At 68.1% G+C, this 23,137-nt stretch overlaps 2 protein-coding genes across 7 annotated transcripts; one reads left to right on the plus strand and one right to left on the minus strand.

The window, feature by feature from the left end:
- The first annotated feature begins 311 nt into the window (after positions 1 to 311).
- On the plus strand, positions 312 to 11,679 carry TLE2 (TLE family member 2, transcriptional corepressor). Of its 4 annotated transcripts, none has more exons than XM_080565765.1 (21): positions 334 to 378; positions 464 to 552; positions 847 to 910; positions 1,730 to 1,774; positions 3,600 to 3,662; positions 3,862 to 3,936; positions 4,399 to 4,588; positions 5,512 to 5,528; positions 5,720 to 5,821; positions 6,086 to 6,130; positions 6,930 to 7,079; positions 7,858 to 7,987; positions 8,938 to 9,098; positions 9,340 to 9,416; positions 9,495 to 9,578; positions 9,667 to 9,916; positions 10,077 to 10,324; positions 10,448 to 10,595; positions 10,667 to 10,817; positions 10,935 to 11,011; positions 11,088 to 11,679. In XM_080565765.1, the coding sequence occupies exons 1-21, from the start codon at positions 355 to 357 to the stop codon at positions 11,193 to 11,195; spliced, it is 2,298 nt and encodes a 765-aa protein (XP_080421891.1). In that variant the 5' UTR covers positions 334 to 354; the 3' UTR covers positions 11,196 to 11,679. The 4 variants fall into 4 exon arrangements, with proteins under 4 accessions (XP_080421893.1, XP_080421891.1, XP_080421890.1 ...); XM_080565764.1 differs by having other exon boundaries at positions 338 to 378; positions 4,396 to 4,588; positions 11,088 to 11,678; XM_080565767.1 differs by lacking the exon at positions 464 to 552 and having other exon boundaries at positions 312 to 378; positions 4,396 to 4,588; positions 11,088 to 11,678.
- A 118-nt stretch (positions 11,680 to 11,797) lies between these two features.
- Positions 11,798 to 22,620, minus strand: LOC308181923 (transducin-like enhancer protein 1). 3 transcript variants are annotated; one of them, XM_080565763.1, is made up of 21 exons: positions 22,482 to 22,620; positions 21,916 to 22,040; positions 21,137 to 21,285; positions 20,397 to 20,460; positions 20,011 to 20,055; positions 17,898 to 17,960; positions 17,752 to 17,793; positions 17,003 to 17,198; positions 16,715 to 16,731; positions 16,257 to 16,361; positions 16,094 to 16,138; positions 15,729 to 15,884; positions 15,323 to 15,452; positions 15,032 to 15,216; positions 14,883 to 14,959; positions 14,388 to 14,637; positions 13,237 to 13,484; positions 12,991 to 13,138; positions 12,769 to 12,919; positions 12,453 to 12,529; positions 11,798 to 12,299 (listed from the first exon to the last, which is right to left on the minus strand). In XM_080565763.1, the coding sequence occupies exons 2-21, from the start codon at positions 21,937 to 21,939 to the stop codon at positions 12,192 to 12,194; spliced, it is 2,280 nt and encodes a 759-aa protein (XP_080421889.1). In that variant the 5' UTR covers positions 21,940 to 22,040; positions 22,482 to 22,620; the 3' UTR covers positions 11,798 to 12,191. The 3 variants fall into 3 exon arrangements, with proteins under 3 accessions (XP_080421889.1, XP_080421887.1, XP_080421888.1); XM_080565761.1 differs by having other exon boundaries at positions 17,719 to 17,793; XM_080565762.1 differs by lacking the exon at positions 22,482 to 22,620 and having other exon boundaries at positions 17,719 to 17,793; positions 21,916 to 22,129.
- Between the last annotated feature and the right edge of the window lie 517 nt (positions 22,621 to 23,137).

The raw sequence follows: 23,137 nt of genomic DNA on the forward strand, positions 1-23,137 counted from the left end.
GCCGCGGCGGGCTGCGAGGCTGCTTAAGGTGGCGCGGGGCCGCCCCCTCCCGGGGCCCCACCGGCGACCCCCGCGGGGCCGCGCCACCTTAAGCGCGCCTCGGCCAGGCGGCGGCGGCGGCGGCTCCGCCGAGCGGGGACCCCGGCCCCCCCCCCCCCCGCCACGCGGGGAGCCGCCGGAGCCCCGCGGCCGGCCGCCAGCCCTGGGCAGCCCCCCCCGGCCCCCGCCCGCCGGCCGCGCCCCGCCCGGCCCCGGCCCCGCCGGCCCCCGCCCACCCGCGGCGCAGGCGGCGGAGCCGGGGCTGCCCCCGGCGGCGGCGGGCGGCGGCGGCGGGGCGGGGGCCGCGCCCCCAGGATGTTCCCGCAGGGCCGGCAGCCCGTGAGTAGCGGGGCCGGGCGGGGCGGGGGCGGCGCGGCGGGGCCGGGGGCGGCCTCACGCAGCGGCCGGGGCCGTGTGTCCGCAGCCCCCCCCCCGGCCCCTCAAGTTCTCGGTCCCGGAGACCTGCGAGCGGCTCAAGGAGGAGTTCCGGCTCCTGCAGGCGCAGTGCCACAGGTCGGGGGGCGGCGGGGGGGGGGTCCGCAGGGGGAGCGCCCCTCGGTTTCCGCTGCTTGAGCTCGGTTTGGGGGCGCGCGGGGGACGGCGGCGGCGGCGCGGGGGGAGCGGGGCGGGGCGGGGGCCCCTCGGGCAGCCCCGCCGCGGGTTGGGGGCCCCGGGGCGGCGCCAGCGGGGGGCGTGCGGCGGGGCCGGGGGGAGGCGGCAGCGGCGCGGAGCTCCCCGAGCCCGGGGGGGGGGAGCGGGGGGCAGGGGCCGGGGGCTCGTGAGCGAGGCCGCGGCCCCTCTCTGCAGCCTGAAGCTGGAATGCGAGAAGCTGGTGAGCGAGAAGACGGAGATGCAGCGGCACTATGTCATGGTGAGCTCCCCGCTCGCCCCCTGCCCCCCGAAGCACCCCCGATGCTGCTCGGAGGCTGCCCCGGGGGGGGCAGAGCCTTTCCCGAGCCCCCCCGTGCCGGGGGCGCCTCGCTGGGGCTCTCCTGGGTGCTGGCCGCGGGGCGCAGGGGCCGGGCAGGAGTCGGCCGCAGTTCCTGGCAGCAGCTGGCTGCTCTGCCGGAGCCGCTGCCGCTCCGTGCTGCCTGAGCCCAGGAGCCGTGCCAGGGGGTTCGTTTCTTTTCCTTTCTTTTATTTATTTTTTTCCTTTTTGGGCTTTTGCGAGACCTCTGTTCTGCCCCTCCCCAGGAGGGGTGCTGGGAGCAATACCCTGGGGCTGGGGCTCCGGGGCTCTGAGCTGCGTGGCACGAGCCTGGAGCTGCTGGACGCTGGCACCAGCCGCGGGCAGCGCGGGCTGGGGGTGGCTGTGGGAAGGAAGGGAAGAGGACGGGAGCTGCAGGACAGAGCAGCATTCCCTCTCCTTCAGCACCTGGCACAACTGGCCCCTCTGGTGAAACCCGCCTCATCCCATCCCAAAGGCGTGGGGACCTAGACCCTCGCCCCCTGCCCGTGTGATGACAGCCCCGTCACTGGGGCCGGGGTGCCTGCACGGGGGGAGCTGCGTTGGGGCGGCTGCACCGGGCTCACGGTGCAGCAAGGGTGGGTGGCGATGGCTGGCTGCGGGGCTGCGGGGAGCTGGGACCCCCGGTAGCAGCGGGGAGCTGGGCTGGGGAAGCAGGGCCGGGCGGTGGGCCGGCAGCCCCAGGCAGCTCCCGAGCTGGCTCTGCTGTGATTTTGCTTTCAGTACTACGAGATGTCCTACGGGCTGAACATCGAGATGCACAAGCAGGTAAGCGGGGAGGAGAGCAGGAGCAGGGGGAGAGGCTGCCAGGAGCACGGTGACTGCCCTGTCCCCGCAGCGGCACGGGGCATGGCACAGCTCTGAGCAAGGGTCTGGCCTGCAGAGGGGTTCAGCGCTGTCAGGGCGTGCAGCGCCGAGTTCTGCAGGTGCCTTGGGAGGGGCTTGCTCCCCACCATCCCAAAGCACTTCTGAAAGCGTGGCTGTGGATCCCAAATCCCCGTGCGGGCGCCTCCCCGCTGCAGCTCCCTGGGGCCCCAGGCTCGGGAGGGAGCCTGGAGGAAGCAGCAAGAGCTGGAGCTCAGAGGCAAATGGATTGTCTGTCTTTTCTTTTCTCTTTTCTCTTTTCTTTTTTTTTTTAATCCCCTTTTACTTTCCTGAAGCCAGAGGAGTATTTTCACCCTTCCCTGGTTCCCCTTTTGTTCCAGTGTTAATTTGCTTTCCCTCTTCAGATTTATCAATCCAGTCATCACGGGCTCTCTGCCAGGGAAATTAGTTTGGACCAATGCCTGACAAAGTGGCAAGTCAACTGCCATATTCCTCCAGCTGGCTCAGCCCCTCTGAGTTTGCTCCTTTTGTTAGCAGGAAAGCTCGCAGAGCCCTCGAGCACGTTCCTGCTGGCCCCGTGCGCCCCGAGCTCTGGTGGGGCTGGGAGCCAGAGGTGGCCCGGTCGCGTGAGGCCGGTGATGGGGCCATGGGGTGACGGGGGGCCAGGCAGCCGGGGAGGGGGAGCCCCCTGCCCTGAGTTGACTCCAGGCCCTGCCTTGGCAGGGGCTGTCTGGAGTCGGGGGTCCCTGTCTCCTAGGCCCCCTGCTGCAGGGGGATAGAGGGCAGAGCCCGGAGCAGCAGCTGTGGGGACCTGGGGGTGACCTGGGTGCTGGGGGGCAGCCTGTGCCCTCCCTGGGACGCAGGCAGCCTCGGGGAGCAGCCCGTAAATGTTCCCTTTGTTCTCCGCGGCTTTGTGCCTGGTTTGACCTCTCTGCAAGGCTGTCAGGGACTGTAGGAAACCTGAGATGAGAAAACACTTCAGAGCAGCCAATCCCTCCGCTGGCGAGAGCCGGGCTGGGTTCGTGGGCCGGGTGGGGGGGGTCAGGTTTTCCCTGGGAAACGTGGCTGGGAGGCCAGGCTGGAGGCTTCGGCCCCTTCCCCGGGAAAGGCCCTTTGCCGTGGGGGGGCTGGGGGCTGCCCTGGCTGGGGAGGGTGCCCCAGGTCCTCCGCACTGCCCTGCTGCTGCCCGCTGGGACGGGGACAGCCGAGGTGCGGGCGGGTATGCCGGTAACGCCTGTGGGGTCACCCGGAAAGGTGGGGGTGGGTAGGGGGGGCCCCCGGCATCATTGTGTGAATTCTGCGCCCCCGCTCCCCTCTGGCGTCGAGCCCAGCGCTCGGGGAGAGGAAGCAGGATGCTGATGGCCCAGCGCCAGCGCTGGCGGCTCGGCGCAGCTCTCCCTGCCAGCCTGCGGCAGCCCGCGAAGCCCCGCCAGGCTCGGGCTGGGCGCAGCCAGCTGGATGCGAGGGGCCGAGCGCGGAGCTCGGCTTGGCCCGGCTCCGCGGGCGTTCGGGTGTCGGATTCCCTCCCGTGTGTCCGGGGGGACCTGGCAGCCTGCGGGGGTCCCGCAGCCCTGGCGGCGGCGGCCCTCCCTTGGCAGCAGCTTGGGAAATCCCGGCAGGGCCGCGCGGGCGGGAGGATTTGCGCAGGGTGGGGAGGGTTCAGCTGCGGGGAGGCAGCGTGTGTCCCTGGGGTGCTCGGCTGCCCCGCCGGGGGGGCTGGACGGGCCGACAGCCCCGTGGCCGCGCTGATACCTGCCTCCTCTTTCAGGCGGAGATTGTCAAGAGGCTGAATGCCATCTGCGCGCAGATCGTACCGCTCCTGGCGCAGGAGGTGAGCGGGGGGCGGGCACCCGAAGGGTGAGCTTGGGCCAGGCCGAGCACGGGTGGGCAGGGAGGGGAAACCGCAGTACCTGGGCTGGAGGGGGAAGGGGGCTCTGCAGAGCCCTGGGGCGGCTGGGCAGGACGCGGGGCCGTGCGGCGCCCCAGCCAGCAGCGCTGAGCGCCCTCCCTCCCCGCACTCTTCATCCCAGCACCAGCAGCAGGTCCTGCAGGCGGTGGAGCGGGCCAAGCAGGTGACGATGGCAGAGCTCAACAGCATCGTCGGGGTGAGTCGTGCTGCCCGGCTGGCGAGGGAAGGTTCTGTCCTGCTCCAGGCAATGTGCTGTGATGATGGGAGAAGGTCTTTAGTGCTCTGATGAGCCCAGGACTGGTCTACAGTGGTGGCTGGGGTTTGCTGCTGGGTAGAGAAGAGGGCGGAGAGCCTGCGGGATCGTCCCCGGCCACCCGGACCAGCGCAGAGGGGAGCCCAGCTTGGGTCTTCTGCTGTGTCTCAGGGATTGTGTCCACGGGGGGGGGACACCTGCGGTGCTCTGGGTGGGAAGGGGCAGGCGCTGCGACCCCGCCGTGCAGCCTGGATGCCTCTGCTCCCCACCTGGTCCCTGTGTTGCTCTCATCTCATCGTGCTTCGCATCACCACTCACGCAGAAAGCACGGGGGCACCAGGTGTGTCTGGCACGCGGCTGCCTCCTCCCGGGATCGAGGACCGTTTGCTCTTTCTTTTCCAGCAGCAGCAGCTACAGCACCTCTCCCACCACGTCCACCCCCTCGCACTGACACCGCACCCCTCCAGCGTGCAGCTGCCCAGCCTGGCAGGGGCCAGCAGTGCGGCGGGGCTCCTGGCCCTCTCGGGGGCACTGATGGCACAGTCGCAGCTGGCTGCCAAGGAGGACAGAGCGGCCCAGGATGGGGAGAGCAGAGGTGAGGGGCTGAGCACAGCTGGATTAGCCCTTCTGAGCTTGGCTGAATCCGTGCTGGGCGGACAGCACAGAGGTGCCCGCGTGGGCCGGCAGGAATTCTGCTGCCTGCTCTGCCTCTTCCCCAGGGCTCCCTGATGCTGGCAGCCGTTCCCTGGGGCCAGGAGGAGCGGCAGGCACTGAGTGACAGATCCAGCTAATTAAGTATCTGCAGCCCTGGGAGGCTGGCTCTATTTTTGGCCAAGGGAACAGCTGCCTTGCTGTGATGGCTCCCGGGAGCACACGGGGGGTGGCCGTGTGTGCAGCGGGGCTCTGCGCCCGTCCCCTTGGGGACCTGGGTCCTCCTGCACCCCTGGGTGTTCTTAGTATGAGGGTGCCCCCTCCGAGGGGCAGCTGGGCAGGCGTGAGACCCCTGCCACAGAGAACTCCTTCCTGCTTACTCCAGGTAAGTATCCGTAGCCCAAAGCGGAGGCTTTACAGGAAAATATGTACTACACCTGTGGTAGAGACTGTGGGAGGCAGGGGGCTGCGGGAGGGAATTCAGAACGCGCGGCCATGCTGAGAGCTTGGTGCTTGGTAAACAGTACTAATTCCTCGTCCTTCTGGTGCCTCCTCCTATCAGGATCACAAAGTGCTTTACAAACATCATCAATATTTAATCATTGTTAAATCAGTTCTGTGAATGCTCCTGGCAGGCCCAGGCCAAGTTACCAGCAACGCCCAGCATTGCTGATGGCTAGTTCCTGAAGTGCTCACTGAGGAGCCAGCGCCGGGGGCTTTGTGGTGGGCGGACAGGCGCGGGGTGAGGTCTGTGGGTGGTGGGGGCTGCGGAGGTTGCGGGCGCACGGCCCCACCACTAACAGCGTCTTTCCCTCTCCTGCTCTGCCTTGCTGGTGCCGACCTGTCCGGCCAATGGTCCTGTTGCAGAGCGCAGCCCCGGCCGAGTAAGTCATGGCAGCGCCCGGGGGGGCACGGAGCCTGTCCTTAGCCCCCCGGAGCTGCTGCTCCCCCCACCCCACCCCGAGCCTCCCCGGGTCACCGCAGGAGGCTGCGGCAGGGCAGCACACGGTGCTGGGCTTTGAGGCTTGTCTCGTTCCCCCTGTGCCACCCCTCACACCTCCCCTCTGCATCTCAGAGCGTTTCGGCGTCCCCTCCGGAGAGCCCCCCTGCTGAGGAGCAGACAGGGGGCGCAGGGCTGAAGCGGAACTGGGAGGAGAGGGACCCGGCTGGGCATTACGTGAGTGCTGCAGAGCATCCGTGGGGGTGCAGGGGCATCGCTGCCAGCCCCAGGGTGCAGAAATCCTGCAAGGAGACACGAAAACAGCCCAAAGCCCCAGGGAGATGGCGTGGGCAGCCACCTGCAGGGTGGGCTGTCTTGCAGAAGTGATGGGGGGTGGTGGTGGCAGAATCTGCCTGCTACCTGCGGTGCTGCCAGGCAGAGCCAGAGCTCATCCAGCCTTGCACCCCTGACTGAGCCTTCCTGGGCTTCTCCCCTGTGCAGGATAGCGATGGGGACAAGAGCGACTACAACCTGGTGGTGGACGAGGTAAGCCCAGACTGCTGCAGGTACCGAAGCCTTGCAGGATACCAGGCTCAAGCTCTGAGCATTGGGTTCGGGACTCTGCTTGCTGAGGTTGGGGCTCATTGGGCTCCTGTGCTGGAGCAGCCGGCCAGGGCATGTGCCAGCTCTGGTCTGATGCCTTCCTGCCAGCCGAGGCTGGTTCTGAGTGCGGTGCTGGGGGCTGACGGCTGTGCCAGCCAGAGCTTGGCTTTGCCAGCTGCAGACTTGGCTCTGCTTCGCGGCCTCTCAGCGCCTCTCCCGCAGCATCCTGCGGTAAGCCGGGGCAGGCGCCCCAGGGCCCTGGGCTCGCTGCTCACGCACATGGTGGTGGTGAGAGCGGGGGCGCGCTGAGGGGTCTCGGGAGGAGGTGGTGCAGTCCAGCTGCCAGGCCCTTCTGGTGCGGCCTTCCCCAGCCACCCAGGCGGGTACACCAGTGCTTCAGCCCAGCCCTGATGTTCTTGGCAGAGGTGATGTTTTTGGGGACATCCCTTTTCCTCCCAGGGAGGACTGGGGAGGGACAGCACATGGTTTTTTTTCCCTCCTGTCACTTCCCAAGAAAATACAAGCTCTGGAAGGAACATCAGCTGGGATTTCTGCAGAAAATGGCACGTTAAAAACTGCTCAGTGGTGTAATTGCGGTGATAAAAATCACAGCCCTAATTGAATGGTTATAGGAGTGCAACAGCTGACGGGCGGGCGGCCTTGCCTCTGAAGCTGCTCCCGTCTGCCCTCCCGTGCAGAGGGACTGCAGTTTCCGCTCCCCGAAGACCCCTTCTCTCCCCAGGACCCCCGCTCCGAGCCCAGCAGCCCCAGTCGTGCACCCAGCAGCCAGCTCCCGCCAGCCCGGGACGTGCCCGAGAGCCCTGCCTCAGGCAGTGCCTCCGGTGCCTCCAGCCGGAGCGTGACCCCCCCGCGGCTTCAGGACCGGGAGCTGGTAAGGGGCAGCGCCGGGGCGGTGTGGGCCGTGGGGCACCAGGGCTCGTGATGGGGACGGGGTTGCTCTGGCGTGCTCAATACTGAGCATCCAGCGCTTGGGGGCAGAGGTCGGTGTCGGCGGGAGAGGTTAATCGTCTGCTAGGCGAGGGCCCAGCTCTGCAGGTATTTTCCATCTGGCTGCCTGCAGGATTCCCCAGAGCTGCTCTGAGCAATTGATTTTTTTTTTTTATTTTTTTTCCCTTCCCTTCCTCCTCACCAAGCACCGGCCCAATTCTCAGATTGAAACATCAGCGAGGGGGAGGGCCAGCCCTGTCACCCCCGGCCCTCCCGGCCGCCGCAGGGAGCCCGAAGCGATTCGTCCTTGCCAGCCCTGGGGTCGGGAGCCGGCTGTGGGCGCGGGGAGCAGCGAGCGGCTGCTCCCCAGGACAATCGGATTAGAGCAGACAAAGCGCCCTGAGCAATCTGCCAGCGCAGCACGCAGCTTTGCTCTGTTATTAATTTTTTTTTTCTTTTGCTGGTGTCGACAAAATCCCCAGGCAGAAAAAGAAGAAGAAATAGGAGAGGCAAGAAAAAAGAGAGGACTGAACAGGCCGTGGGGATGGGAGAGGCTGGTCACTCCCAAGCAGTCCCTGGCCCTGCCGCTGGGCTGGGCCCCCCCCAGGCAAGGGCACTGTCCCGTGGGGAGCAGCAGAGCTGTGCCCAGAGGGCCCCTTCCACAGAGGCTTGCTTGGGGCCGTGCTGCCGGCAGCTGAGGCTGCTCCTCCTTTGCCTTGCAGCCAGACCCCCCAGCCTCCACGTCCTCCGTGTCCCCTCCACCCCGCGACACCCTCACGCCTGGCCCGGGGCCGAGCTCGGCCGCGCTCCTCCGGCAGCCTCCAGCCAAGGCGCCGGCCACGGACACCACAGGTGAGTGCCCGGGAGGGCTGGGGCGAGCGGTTTGGCTCCGTGCTATCAAATGCGTGGAACGCAGCAAACGTGTGCACTGATGTATTACCGCCTCAGTGCCTGCTGAAGCTTTCGGGCCAGGCTCAGACCACACAGAAGGTTTTGTGCCAATGTGGGGAGCTCTTTGCTATGGGAAGCTGGGGGTCGTTGTCTGACAGGTCATCAATTCGGTGGTGCTGCAGGAAGCTACGTGCGTGCTTCAGGTCCAGGCTGCAGCGGGGATGCAGGAAGCAAGGATGTGGCCGGGGCCTCATGCTGGCGAGGCTCGGGTATGGCCAAAGGTGCTGTGAGCGGCTGCCACCTCCTGAAAGCACAAGGGCAGGGGTTCAGCAGTGGTGGTGGCTGATCCTGGACCGGTCACGCTCCCTCCTCCTGCCTCACTTTCCTTCAGGACGCTTTGGGAGGAGGAGGGCTGAGGCCTGGGGGAGAGCTGGGCCCCTGTCCAGCCAAAGGGCACAGGAGGTGTGAGGAGGAGGAGGACAGATAGCACAGGGGAGGACTAAAGCCAGAGTGGAGATGTTAATCCGTTGACTGGGCTGGAAAATTACGGAGGTTTAGCAAAAATTGACTCCAAATCGATTTCAGTAACCCCCAAAGCCCCAGCGGCAGAGACACGGGGGCCTGGCGGGGCTGGCGGTGGGACAAGGCCGGAGCTGGGCAGCTGGGCCGTGCTGTGGCCCCAGCGGGATGCGTCCCGCTGCTCTCCAGACCCGGGTGCCAGGCCCACGGCTGGTGGAGCTCAGGGGCCGTCCTCCTCCTTGGTCTTTGCTGCCCAGGCCTGAGCCTGCCTTCCTCCTCCTCCTCCTCCTCCTCCAGGGGCGCTCCCTGGGCTCAGGGCCGGGCACCCTTTCCTTTGGGCACTGCTTTCCCTTTGAGGGCTGGGGCCAACGGCCGCGTCTCTTCTCCTGCAGCTCTCCGCAGCCCCCTGAGCATCTCCAGCCCCTTCACCGCCTCCTTTGGGCTGGTGCCCCATGCTGCCCTCAACAGTGAGCTTGCGGCCCCCAGCATGTACGTGGGCATCCACCTCCCGCCGCAGGTCAGCAGCGCCGTCATGTACGGACGCTCGCCGATGGTAAGTTGCCAGGGGACAGGCCCTTGCTGCTGCTGGTGCTGCTGGCCATGGTGCCTGTCCCCACGCAGCTGCAGGGAGCTCATCAGGGGCTGTCCACGGAGATGAGATCCCTGCTTGGGGGGGGCTTGGTTTGGGCACTGGAGGCTGCAGCGCCCTCCGAGAAGCCCCCACTGGCCCCGTATGTTTGTGGCTGTGTTCTCAGGAGCCCGCTGCTCAGCCTGTGCCCCCTTGCTTTGTGCAGGTGGCTTTCGAGTCGCACCCTCACCTGAGGGCTTCCGCGCTCCCAGCATCGCTCTCCACTGTCCCTGCAGGGAAGCCGTAAGTGTGGCTGCGGCAGCGAGGGGCAGGCGGGGGTCTCACTGCACAGCTGTGGCCAATGCGTTTGTTTCATTCCAGCTGTTTACTGACAAACAAGGAGCTGGCCGATTACAGCTGGTTGCAGCCCCTGTTAGCCAGACCGCTGCAGGTGCCCGCTGCACGGTGGGAGCGTGGCTGAGGGGGAGAGTGCAGCTCCTGCACCCCGGCTGCCCTCAGGGATTGCTCACTTCTCCAATCTGTCCCTTTGCAGCGCCTACTCCTTCTACGTCGGCACCGACGGGCAGATGCAGCCCGTGCCGTTCCCCCCTGACGCCCTCCTGGGCTCCGGCATCCCCCGGCACGCGCGGCAGCTCCACACCCTGGCCCACGGCGAGGTGGTCTGCGCCGTCACCATCAGCAGCTCCACGCAGCACGTCTACACCGGGGGCAAGGGCTGCGTGAAGGTGTGGGACGTGGGGCAGCCGGGCACCAAGACGGCCGTGGCTCAGCTGGACTGCTTGGTACGGGGTGGGCAGCAAGTGGGTTTTTTTGGGGGGTGGGGGTGGGGGGTGGGAGAGAATGCGCCCCTGTTAGCATAGAGGGGGTTCGGTCCTGCCATGGCTGTGATGCTGCATCCATCGGCTCCTTCTTCGCTTGCTGGTCCCTGTGCTCGCCATCCAGAACCGTGACAACTACATCCGCTCCTGCAAGCTGCTCCCCGACGGCCGAAGCCTGATCGTGGGGGGGGAGGCCAGCACCCTGTCCATCTGGGACCTGGCGGCCCCCACACCCCGCATCAAGGCCGAGCTCACCTCCTCTGCCCCCGCCTGCTACGCCCTGGCCATCAGCCCCGATGCCAAAGTCTGCTTCTCCTGCTGCAGCGACGGCAACATCGTGGTGTGGGACCTGCAGAACCAGACCATGGTGAGGTGCGTGGGGGTCTGGGGCACAAGGAGAGGTCAGCGAAGGAGATGACGGTTTCTGGGAGGCTGGGGAGCAGACAGACAGCCCTAACAGCAGCAGACTCGCACTGTTTCCCCCACTACCCCCAGGCAGTTCCAGGGCCACACGGATGGTGCCAGCTGCATCGACATCTCTAACTATGGCACCAAGCTGTGGACGGGGGGGCTGGACAACACGGTGCGGTGCTGGGACCTGCGGGAAGGGCGGCAGCTGCAGCAGCATGACTTCAGCTCCCAGGTAGGGACAGGGGCTGGATGAGCCCCGGGGGGGCCGGGCCCTGCCACCCCCTGACCCCCCCCCGCTCCCAGATCTTCTCCTTGGGGCACTGCCCAACGGGCGAGTGGCTGGCGGTGGGCATGGAGAGCAGCAACGTGGAGATCCTGCATGTGAGCAAGCCGGACAAGTACCAGCTGCACCTCCACGAGAGCTGTGTTCTCTCCCTCAAGTTCGCCGCCTGCGGTAGGTGCCTGCGTGGGCTGGGGGGGGGGGGCGGGGGGCTGGTTATTGCAGGCCCAGAGCCGATGGGTCCCTGCGGATCCACTCCCCCAGAAGACCTTGCTCTGTGTCCTGTCCTAGGGAAGTGGTTTGTGAGCACGGGGAAGGACAACCTGCTCAACGCCTGGCGCACGCCCTATGGTGCCAGCATCTTCCAGGTGAGCTGGGGGGGCGGGGGGTCTTCACCCCTTCTTCCCCCACCCGCTGTCCCTCATCACTGCTTCCTCTTCCCAGTCCAAAGAGTCCTCCTCAGTGCTGAGCTGTGACATCTCCGTCAATGACAAATTCATTGTCACGGGCTCTGGCGACAAGAAGGCCACGGTGTATGAGGTGGTGTACTGAGGGCCCAGCCGCTGCTGGCCCTCTGCTCCCTGGGACTGAGCCCCAAAACCGCCCTGCGCCTGGGCAGCCCGGATGCGGCACGAGCTGCGCTGCAGCCCTCCTCCTCCTCCCTCCCCTCTCTTCTTTCAGCAGCTGGGGCTTGGGGGGGGGGGGGGGGGGGGGGGAGGGACACAGCAGAGGGGACGGGGCTGCAGCATGAAGCGGGGGGGGGCTGGGGAGGAGGGCGCCAGGCACCCCCCCAACGTGGGGGATAGGGCAGGGGCAGGTCCAGCTGCCTGCCAGCCCTGGAGACCCAGGGGAAGGGAGAAAGGCCAGAGCTCGGTGTTGCTCCCGTTACTGCTACTGATTTAACAGCACCGATTTTCTGCTGCAGAACCAGCTGTAAATTATCAGTAAAGAGATGTATTTAACAGTGTTTTCACTTTCTTCCTAATAAAAAGGAACAAAAGCAGTGTCAGTCTCGTTGAAGCGGGCTGAGTGCCACTCCACATCTGATGAAGCAGGGGTTGGGGGGGGGCACCCCTGGGGTGGTGCCTTATGGAGCTGCCACCGACCCCATCCACCCCCCCCACCCCCCCCAAACCCCCGAGGAGGCATGGTGATGCTGTTTTGTCTGTTTTTATTATTAAATACACTTGAGGAGGCTCACGGAGATGAGGATGGAGCACATCCTCCCCTGCATGGCCCAGAGCCTTAACAACAACAAAAGAGTTACATAAAAAAAAAAGACCCCTTGCCCCCACCCCCAGTCCAGACTTAGAAACAACCCAACAGCTAAAGACCCAAACAAGAAGAAAGTCCCCAGGAAGGTCCCTGCAAGCAGCAGCTGCCTCCCAGCCCTGCCTGGCTGCGGGGTCCCCTCCGCCCCTTGCTGCCTGCTCCAGCCCTGGGCTGCCAGCTCCCGGGAGGGCAGCGTCCATCCGCCAGCCCCCGTGGCCGTCTGTCCGTCTGCTCCCGTGGAGTGGCCGCTCCCAGCGGCTGTCCCCTCTCCAGCGCTCAGTAAATGACCTCGTAGACCGTAGCTTTCTTGTCCCCCGAGCCAGTCACGATGAACTGGTCATCGGTGGAGACGTCGCAGCTGAGGACGGAGGAGGTTTCCTTGGACTGCAGGGGGGGGGGGGTATGAGCTGCGGCCCCAGAGCAAGCTCCCCCACCCCAAGGGGGCCCTGGAGGGAATAAGCTTGGCTAGGGGTCAGTTCACAGCTTTAGGAGCCCCAGGGGCACCCCCGCTCCCCCTGTGCAGCTGCTCCTGCCCACCTGGAAGATGCTGGCGCCATAGGGGGTGCGCCAGGCGTTGAGCAGGTTGTCCTTCCCCGTGCTCACAAACCACTTCCCTGCAGGAGGCACAGAAGGGACGCAAGAGCAGCATGTCACCAAACGTCCCTGGCTGGGTTCCCGAAGTTGAACCCAAGGAGGGGATGAGGTGGCAGTGTCTCAGCCCCCCCGAGGAACGACCCACAGTGTTAGGAGGACACAAATGGCAGGGGGGGGGGAACGACACAACACCACCACGGACCCAGGTCCATCCCTCACAGCCCTGGGGCCACCCCAGGAGCTGGGAGCAGGCACCTACCGCAGGCGGCGAACTTGAGGGAGAGAACACAGCTCTCGTGGAGGTGCAGCTGGTACTTGTCCGGCTTGCTCACATGCAGGATCTCCACGTTGCTGCTCTCCATGCCCACCGCCAGCCACTCGCCCGTTGGGCAGTGCCCCAAGGAGAAGATCTGGGAGCGGGGGGGGGTCAGGGGGTGGCAGGGCCCGGCCCCCCCGGGGCTCATCCAGCCCCTGTCCCTACCTGGGAGCTGAAGTCATGCTGCTGCAGCTGCCGCCCTTCCCGCAGGTCCCAGCACCGCACCGTGTTGTCCAGCCCCCCCGTCCACAGCTTGGTGCCGTCGTTGGAGATGTCGATGCAGCTGGCACCATCCGTGTGGCCCTGGAACTGCCTGGGAGGGGGGGCACAGCAGGCCAGCGCACCGCCATCAGGGCTGCCCCTCCTACGGTCTGGGGGCGCTCAGTGCCCCCTGCCCACGCAGGCACTCACCTGACCAGGGTCTGGTTCTGCAGGTCCCACACCACGATGTTGCCGTCGCTGCAGCAGGAGAAGCAGACTTTGGCATCGGGGCTGATGGCCAGGGCGTAGCAGGCGGGGGCGGAGGAGGTGAGCTCGGCCTTGATGCGGGGTGTGGGGGCCGCCAGGTCCCAGATGGACAGGGTGCTGGCCTCCCCACCCACGATCAGGCTTCGGCCGTCGGGGAGCAGCTTGCAGGAGCGGATGTAGTTGTCACGGTTCTGGGGTGCAGGGAGGACCCCGTCAGCCCCTTCCCCTGCTGCCTTTCTGCACCCACCTTACCCTGCCTGCCCCCTTCCCCCAGGGCAGCAGGGCCAGGCAGGGGCAGCCCCACAGCCCCCATTTCCCCTGCCCTGAGCAGCGCGGGGCTGCAACTGTTCCATGCATGCAGGGGGATGCCCCTGCCCCTTCCCTGCCTGCCCCCCCTCCCCACTCCAGCCCATTCCAACCCCACTGCTGAAAGCAGCCATGGGGCAAGACCGCAGCAGCCCCAGGCTCTGAGCACTACAATGACCCCGCTCCTCTTTCTGAGGCTCTGCTGCAGCTTGAGCTGGCGAGGACTCGGTCAGCTCCTTGTATATGCATCTGCATCCTCTTGGTGAGCACCGTCCAGGAACATTTGTCAGGCTGCCCAGGCCCCGAGGCCAGAGGAGAGGAGGACATGTGCTGGGGCTGTTCGAAGCAGGCCCAGGGGCTCCACTTCCAGCAGCCCGTTCAGAATAAACTCAAAGAACACAGATTAAAAAAATGCTCTCAGGTGAGAGCGGTGGCTCCAGTAAGCCCTGTGAGAGCCAGGGCAGAGGCAGGGGCTGAAACTGGCCAGGCCTCGCGCCCGGCCAGGCGCTGCCCACGGAGCTCCCGCCTGCAGCCCTTCGGTGCAAGGCCCCAGGGGCTGGAGGGGGTCAAAGAAGTTGGAGCAGCACACGGGCACCACAGAGCCACCCCCCCTTGCTGCAGCCCCACACCACCTCCACCCAAGAAACCGGGGTTTTTGTCAAAGCCGTGCCACAGCTGTCACGTCCCTGCCCGGGAGCACACGGCAGCAGCCCCCAAACGGATGCGGCTCCCGCCCGCTCTCCCAGGACCTGTCCCCTGCATGCCAGGGACCCCAGCGCCCCCCGTACCAAGCAGTCCAGCTGAGCCACGGCCGTCTTGGTGCCCGGCTGCCCCACGTCCCACACCTTCACGCAGCCCTTGCCCCCGGTGTAGACGTGGCGCGTGGAGTTGCTGATGGTGACGGCGCAGACCACCTCGCCGTGGGCCAGGGTGTGGAGCTGCCGCGCGTGCCGGGGGATGCCGGAGCCCAGGAGGGCGTCAGGGGGGAACGGCACGGGCTGCATCTGCCCGTCGGCGCTGACATGGAAGGAGTAGGCACTGCAAGGGCACAAGAGTAGTGACAAGGTGAGGCTCCTGCACCGAGCGCAGCCGGCGCCGCACCGGACCCAGGGTGCCTGGCCCATGAACACTGTTTGAGGACGGATTTGCAAGCGGAGCGGTATCAGTGGCATCTGGGCACCTAGGAATGGGTGCTCCCAGGGGGCCGCACTCCCATCGGTACGTGCCCCCTGCCCAGCAGGACACCCTGATCTCCCATCACTGCCCAGTCCGAGACCACTTACGGCTTCCCCGACGTCCCCACTTGCATGCCGGCTGCCAGCCCCGGGACCCGCATGTGTGGGTGTGGGTCGTAGCCAACCTGGAGGGGACACGGGGTGAGAGCAGCTCCCGGCCCACGGCCCCACGCCCCATGGGGAGGGGGCTCACGCACCAGGGGGGACCGCCCGTAGCTGCCAGCTCCCACGGCAGCTGCGGCCCCGTTGAGCTGTGGGGACACGAGGTGGAGGCTGGCATAGGCGCCGGTCCCAGCCATGTCCCCGTTGACAGCGGGGTGAGCCATGCCGAAGGTGGCAGAGTAGGGGCTCTGCACTCCCAGCGGGGTCCTCAGGCCCAGGGCTGTTAGGGGAGAGGCAGCACGATGGGACAGGGTCACAGAGCAGGGCCCAGCTCCGCGGGACCACGGCTCGGTGCCACTCGCAGGCGCTGCCCAGGCAGGGCTCACCCAGGGGGTCCACAGGGGCCTTGGGGGCAGCGGGGCGGAACTGCTGGGCACCGCTGGAGCCTGGGGTCACGGCATCGCCCTGGGACGTGGGGGTGCTGGACTTGAGGCTGGGTGTCCCTGCCTTCTCCACCTGCCAGAGCAGAGCGGGGGGGGGTCACACAGGACCCTCCTCCTGCAGGAGGCAGTGCTCCTGAGGCACCCAGCGAGCTGGTCCCTGGTCCCCAGCCCTGAACCCAGCAGTGCTGCAGGGGACATGGGATGGGGGTCCAATGGGACAGGGGTCCAACAGGGCAGGGGCCCTCCCCGTCCCCCCAAGCATCACCCCGCACCCCTGTGGGTTTAGGGCAGCGGATGGCCGAGCCCTGGGCGGTGGGGAAGTGAGCACCGAGGGAATCAGCGCACGTACCGTGGGCACATCCTTGCTGCGGGACGGGGACGTGCTGCTCGAGGAGGCCATGGAGGTCGGGCTGAGCGGCACAGCCTCCTTCCTCCCCAGTGGCAGCTTTTCCACCCCGTTCTCACGGGACGAGTAGGAGTGGACGCTGTGCGGGGACGAAGGGTCCTGGGCAGGGGTAGGGGGAGATGAGCAGAGCAGGGACGGCCCCAGCCACGCGTCAGCAGCGAGCTGGCAGCTGGGAGCCTGGACCCAGGGGCTACCACCACCGCCGCCGCCCCGCGTGCCTCCCTCGCTTCACCTGTAACGTCCCCGTACCCCCACCTCGGGCATGGGGGCAGGCAGCACCCACAGACCCCAGCACCCTGTGCACTGACCTCATCTACCACCAGGTTGTCTTCGCTTTTGTCCGCGTCACTGCCCTGAAACACAGGGAAAGGTCGGAACCGAATGGGCCGGGGCTGCCCCACCTGGAGCAGCGGAGGGGCCCAGGCAGCTCCTCCCGGCCTGCCGAGCCCCCCGCCCCTTCCCCGCACTCACGTAGTCTGTCACAAAGTCCTTCTCCTCCACCTTCCTCTTCTTGCTGTTGCTCAGGTACTCGGAGATGGCTCGCGCCCGCTCCCCGTTGGGCAGCGCCAGGGAGCTCTGGGCAGGGGGAGCCGTGTTAGGGGCTGGGGGGCAGCGCTAGGGGCTGGGGGGAACAGTGTTAGGGGCAGGGGGGGCAACACTAGGGAGCTCTGGGCAGGGGGGAACAGCACTGGGGCAGGGGGGCAGCGCTTTGCTCTCAGAGAGCCAGCACCACGTGGGGCTCCCAGCACACAGGGCCCTGGCGCAGCCTCCAGGCCAGCAGACAAAGAAGCAAGGACCAAGGACGGGGACGCTGCTGGGGGCTCTGTGACACCGGGACAGGGCCCCCAGGGACCCCGGCACGCCCCCCAGGGACCCGTCCCCAGCAGCGCCCGCACGGCGGGAGGGAAGCGGCTGCGAAAGACACTTACGGGCCCCGGGTCCCGCTCTGTCTCCATGGCGACGCGGCCGAGCAGCAGGACCAGGAGGGAAGCAGGGACACGGCTGTGCCACCGCACGGCACCCGCTCCTCCCGCGGGTGCCGGGGCCCTCGGCCCAGCCCCGGGGCGCCGGCACCACCGCAGCGGGGATGAGCCCGGCCCAGCCCTCCCCAGCACCCCCGGGAGGTGCCTCCCGGCCGGGACATCTCGCACCGACCCCCCCGGCCCCCCGAGCCCAGCAGGGCCCCCCCCCCCCCCCGGCTCCATCCTGCCGCTCACCCCGGTGCTCAGCGTCGTGGACTCCGCGGTCGTCTTTGGCGAGGAGCTGAGCCTGGGCCCCCAGCGCCCCCGAGAGCGCCAGAAGCCCGGAAGCGCTGCCAAGGCCGGCGAGGCCGGCGGGCTGCATGCCGGAGGGGTGGGGGGTCAGCGGGATGGGGGGCACGTGGTGCGAGAGGTGCTGGGTCTGGAGCTGGTGCTGGAGGGGGGCAGGAGGAAAGCGCAGAGACAAAGGGCCCGGGTCAGGACGGCGGCCGGCAGGGGTTGGGGGCTGAAGGGGGTCAGGCTTCCGGGGCATCCCCAGCCCACTGGGGGCCATTACATCCCACCTTCTGCCACCTCCCCCCCTGGAACTGGGGTCACCTGCCCCAAGACCCCCCCATATCCCTGCCACCATGGCCTCAAGGGAATGAGGGACAGGCGGGGATGGTGGCGGCCCCCCACGCCCACCCAGGGCCGCAGGACACGGCATCGCGCCCACGCCCTGCTATCCCATCGCTGTATCGGCAGCGGTGTCTCTGGGGGCACAGCTGCACCCCCGGCCCCGTTCCCACTGACAGAGCCCCCCCACACCACCTTGGCTGGGCCCCCCCGACTCAGCTACGGGCAGGGGGCAGGACGGGTCTGCAGCCCTGGGCCGGTGCCAGCTCAGGAGGCGCCGTCACCTGCGGGAGCCCAGCACCCTCCTGGCCAGGGGTGGGGGCAGAGGGTCAACGTACCCCGATGGCCGCGTTCAGGTCGGTCATAGTCACCTGCTTCGCACGCTCCACGGCCTGGACCACTTGCTGCTGGTGCTGGCAGGGAGAGAGGAGTGAGTCGGCACTGGGCAGCCGGCTCAGCTCCCCGGGGCACTGGGAGAAGCAGCCCGAGGGACGGGGCTGCGGGAGGGCTCACCCACCTCCTGAGACAGGAACGGGATGAGCTGGGCGCAGATCACATTCAGCCGCTTCGCTATCTCCGTCTGCAAGGAGTCGGGGGGCGGGGGGGCACCGTCAGAGTGGGGTCAGGGCTGAGAGGCCACCGGAGCCCCCTCCCACCAAGGGCCCCGCTGGCTCCCCAGAGCCGAAACACCCTGGGCAGGACCAGGGAAGCTTCCTAACACCGCCGCTTCCAAAAGCAGGAGCCCAGCACCCTGCACCCCCTGTCCCAAAGCCCTGGGATGGATCTGACCTCCTCCAGCCCCCAGGAAAGGCCAGGAGGCCACGCTCTGCTGGGGCATGGTGCCCCGCTGCCCACAGTCAGTGGCAGAGCAGCCCCGGCTGTCCTCCAGCCCAGCAGCAGGGCACAAAGCGCAGGGGTGCTTCGTGAACCCTCGTGTCTGCCTTGCCAGGAGCACTGGGGATGCCCTGGCGTGGGGCTCCAGGTACGGGGCTGCCCCCAGCAGCGCCCTACCCAGAGCAGGGGGACCCCGATGGGGAGGAAGGGAGCGCTGTGGGGCTGAGAGGAGAGGGCCCCATGAGGGGAGCAGAAGTCGCAGTGCCCCGGTCAGACCCCAGATCTCTCAACCAGGGACCTTGAGCACATCCAGAGCTGGGGGCGAGGGGGCTGCAGCGCTGCCCAGCCCACACAGGGACACCGAGCCCGGGACACCTTCGTGCCACCCTGCAGCACAGCCACCAACTCATTTCTGCCAGACCCACAGACAGCAGAAACAATCCAGCATCCGCCCTCACTTCCCCTTCCGAGGGAGGAAAAAAGGAGATAGAGAAGAAAGAAAGAGGAGGGGAAAAAAAGGGAAAGAAAAAAAAAAAAAAAGGCAAGCAAGCAAGGAGATTTGGCAGCCGGCAGTTCTGGGAAGGATTTAGCTGTCTCCTGGGGCCGGCAGTGATGGATTCTCTTCCCTAATGCACTGATGGGCAGCAGCTCCTTGGGGAGAGCTGCCTCCAATTCACTCGCACTCGTTAATGTGCAATTTACTGGCACTTTAACGCTCTCAGCATGAAAAATGATCATGCTGTTTGCAGCCCCCCCAGCCACCAGCACCGTCACCTCCCCTCTGGCTGGCGGTAAGCGAGTCCAAGGCCAGGCACATTCAGGGACGTGGTTTTATAAAAAGCTACAGGCCAGTTCCACACCAAAAACAAAACAACAATAAAAAATTAACATCTCCTGCCCATCCCTGCCTCCAGCATCCCCTGCTGAGCCGGTGGCCGCCTCGAGCACCGTGCCCGTAGAGATGGGCCATCACCTGCAAAACGAGCCCAGAGCCAGCCTGCCCCGGCCCGGGCCAGCAGCAGGGGCCGCGGGGCTGGGCGATGGCAGCACTACCCGGGGCCCCCCCTGCTTCTGCCAGCAGAAAGGAGGCAGCCGCTTCCTGGGGGGCTGCAAGCGCTTGGCCCCCGGCCGTGGCGCATCGCCAGGCTGGGGGAACGGAGGGCACAGGGGGCACCGGACCCCCCCCCGGGGCTCTGACCCCGGCAGCTCCCACACAGCCCTGCCCCACGGGATGGCAGCTGGCAGAACACAGCGGTGCGGGGCCTCCTCGCGGCCACAGCCAGCGGCAGGCAGGCGGCCAGCGGCACTGGGCACCACGAGCCCGGCCAGGGGACAGCGGCGGGCGGGGAGGGCACGGCCATGGGCAGACCCGCGGTGCTCATGAGATGCCCTCAGTGGGGCCGGCAGCACGGGGCGTGTGAGCGCCCGGCACAGCCCCAACACCCGCAGGAACAGCCCCAGCACCGCGCTGGGGGGCCAGGGGCTGACACCCCCGTGCCAGAGCTGGATCCCACGCAACAGTTGGCTGGAGCACAGGGCCGGGCAGGGAGAGGGCCGGTGGGAGCACGCCTCATCAGGCTCCTCTGCAGCCTCTTTAAAAATAGATGAGAAGAAGCCTTCTGCCTCTGAGCTCGGGAGCAGCTGGTGGCCCAGAGCGTGGCTCCGTGAGAGGGGGGGAAGCAGCAAGGGGACGCACGGCTCCCAGCCCTCCCCCCGCAGGGCGCTCCTCAGCCCCTGGGGACAACCGAGCACAGGAGGGCAGCAAGCAGAGCTCGTCTCCCTGGCACCAAGCCTACCTGTTTGTGCATCTCGATGTTCAGGCCGTAGGACATCTCGTAGTACTGCCAGGAGAGAAGGCAGCGTCAGCGGGCTCGGGGATGGCGAGTCCTCTCCGACGCCGGTGCACGAGCTCAGCCCGACGCCACCGGCACTGCCGGGCTCCCCGGGGGACGACCCACACGGAGGCGGCTTTCGCCACCCCCTCCACAAGCTGCTGCGGCTCAAACACCACGGCTTGTTTGGGGGGCAAAGACGGTCACAAGTGCAGGAAGCAGGGTGCGGGGCCTGGCCCCACAACCCAAATACGCGGGGGAGCCGAGGCATCCCGGTGCTGCGCATCCTTTGATGGCTCAGAGGAGAAACCCCCCAGCGGCCTCGCTCCTTTCAGGTGGAACTCACTAACCATGACATAATGACGCTGGATTTCTGTTTTTTCTGTTGCCAGCTTTTCACATTCTAACTTCAAGCTGTAAAAATAAAGAGAGAGGAGAGAGTGAGCCCCCCTGTGCCCCTCCACCAGGCAAGGGCTCCCGGGCCAGACAGGGCAGAGCCCTCCCTGCACACTGCGTGCTTCAACCTCCTGCTCTCAGTTTGAGCCCCTTCTCCCAGCACAGGCCAAGGAAACCACCTGCGGCGGGGTTGGGAAATAGGCTGGGGAGGAAGAGGCGGTGGGCAGCGAGGGGATCCATGTGTCAGGGAACAACCCACAGGGAGCGTTAGCCCCCCTCCCCGGCATCTGCTTCCCAAATGGAGCGAACTACAAAGCTGAGCTGCGTTTCAGCCCTTGCTCCAACTGGCTCTACGGGGAGGGGGCGGCAATCCCACCCGGCAGCGAGGGGAGCAGAGGGACCGGGGCTCCGCTACACCCACCGGCGCAGCCCAGGAGCCAGCTGAGCACCCCCCAGCCAGCACCACCCCCGGGGCTTTTGGCAGGGGGAGGCCGGCGATCACGAGCTTCCCCCTCACGCGGCATCTTCTCCAGCTACCGCGGCGCTGCCTGGCACAACAGCCCCACGGACGCAGGGAGCCTCCCGGTGCCTCATGCCAGCCATGGAAGCGCCCAGCACCACAGGGAGCCGCTGCCTGCCAGCTCCGGGTAAGTGCCCAGCACCGTGCTGGCACACAGGCTCTGGCAGCTCTCACCTGTGGTATTGGTTCTGCAGGAACTGGAATTCCTCCTTGATGCGGTCCAAGGTCTCAGGGTACGTCAGCTTCAGGGACTGCGGGGTGGCAGGGATGGTGCCGGCGGCGACAGCGGTGCCTGATGCAGCGGAGGGTGCCTGGAGATGGGCCTGGGCACAGGAGGGGACGGTCGGGGTCACGGCTGCTGGCCCAGGTGCCTGGTGGGGCTGGGACCGGGCTAGCACCCACGGGGCTCGCGAGCCCTGAGGGTCCCTGCACCCTGAGGAGGGGGCTGTCAGCACAGTGGGGATGGTGGCCCACACAGGAGGAGGCAGAAGGAGTTATTTCAGAGAAAAGTGGGCACGGCCGGCCACGAAGGGCAACAGCCTTCCACCTCTTCAGTAACGGTTTGGTCACTGGGCCACGAGAGGAGAATTAACAACCAGCGGTGCGTGAGGTGTGCCTGGGGCAGAGCGCGGCCCGCTCCCAGCCCTGCCCTGGCCCAGCAGCAGGGCGCGGGGGCCCCGGGGACCGGGCACTGCCCAGCCCCAGTCGCCTTCTGCCTGCCCCATCCGACTGCCCCACGTCCGGCCCCGAGCCGGCCCCTAGCGTGTGGCGAAGCCGAACTCTGGGATGCGGACGCGGGCTCTGGAGGGACGACGGCCGCGAGCACCCCGGGCACCCCGCCGTGGTGACGGGCACCGGGAGTGGGCAGCGGGCAGCCCCGCGGGGTCCCGGCTCCGGAGCGGGCCTGGGGCCACGTGCACAGCGAGGGGACGAGGCCGGGGCCGCTCGCTCACCGGGGGCCGGTTTTGAGGGAACATCGTTGGCACCGGCTGGGCCCGGGGTTCCTTCCGCCGCTCCGCACCGCAGGTGCGGACTCAGAACCGGGGCCCGGGGACGTTTTCCAGCTCCGGCTCCGGCCCTGGGGGAAGGAAGACACCGGAAAATGACCCCGCGGGGGCGCCGAGCCCGAGCCCCGGCCCCGCCGCGGCCCTGGCACCGGCACCCGGCCCCCGCCCCCCCGACCCCGGCCGCGCCGCGCCCCCCGCCCGCATCCCCGCGGGGACCGGGGGGCCCCGGGCTCCTCCCGGCCGCCCCCGCCCGCCGAGCGCCCCGCGCCCCCCCGCGCCGCCTCCGGCCCCGCCGCCCCCCGCGCCGCGCAGACAATGGCCCCGCCGCAGGTACGGCCGCGGGGAGGGCCCGGCCGCGCCGCCGCCCAGCCTCGAGCGGGGCCGGAGCGCGTCCCGCGGGGGCACGGGGGGCGGGCACGGAGCGGCCCGGCCCGGCCCGGCGTAGACCGAACCGGAGCGGGGCGGGGCGGGGCGGGGCGGGACGGGACGGGACGGACCGGGCTGGGACTCACCGCGCTGCTGGCCCCGGCCCCGGCCGCACGCCCCTGCGGCGGGGCGGGGCCGGGCCGAACCGAGCCGGGCGGGGCCGGGCCGAACCGAGCCGGGCCGGGCCGAGCCGAGCCGAACCGGGCCGGGCCGAGCCGAACCGGGCCGGGCCGGACCCCGGCCCCCTCCCCGCCCGCCGCGGCAGCCGCTCTGCGGAGCGCGATCAATGAGCGGGCGCCAGCTCCACGTGGGGCCTGGCCCGTGCGGGCGCTCGCCGAGGCGGCCGGCCAATGGGAGCGCGGCGGGAGCGGCCCGCCCCACGTGGGGCCCGCCGAGCCGCCTTCCTATTGGGCGGCCGGGCCCGGCCGCCAGGAGCTGTGTCAGTCTGCGGGGGGCGGGCGGGGGAGCGGCGCTTAACCCCTGCGGTGCCGGGCGGGCCGCGGCGGGAGCGGGCGCCGGGGGGCGCCGGGGGGCACCGGGGCGGGCCCGGGGCCCCGGCGTCCGCGCCCGGGGGTGGTGGCGGCCCCCAGGCCGCCCCCCGCAGGCCTGGCCCGGCTGCCCGGCCGTGGGACACCCCCCCCGGCCCGCGGAGGGCACGGCCCCGGGCCGGGCCGCAGGGGGTGCCCGGGGACCGGCCCCGGCGTTCCGCCGCCGCAGCCGGGCCGGGCCGGGCCGGGCCGCG

The sequence above is a fragment of the Anser brachyrhynchus genome (assembly GCF_964034855.1).
Source record: "Anser brachyrhynchus genome assembly, chromosome: 23".
Taxonomy (NCBI): domain Eukaryota; kingdom Metazoa; phylum Chordata; class Aves; order Anseriformes; family Anatidae; genus Anser; species Anser brachyrhynchus.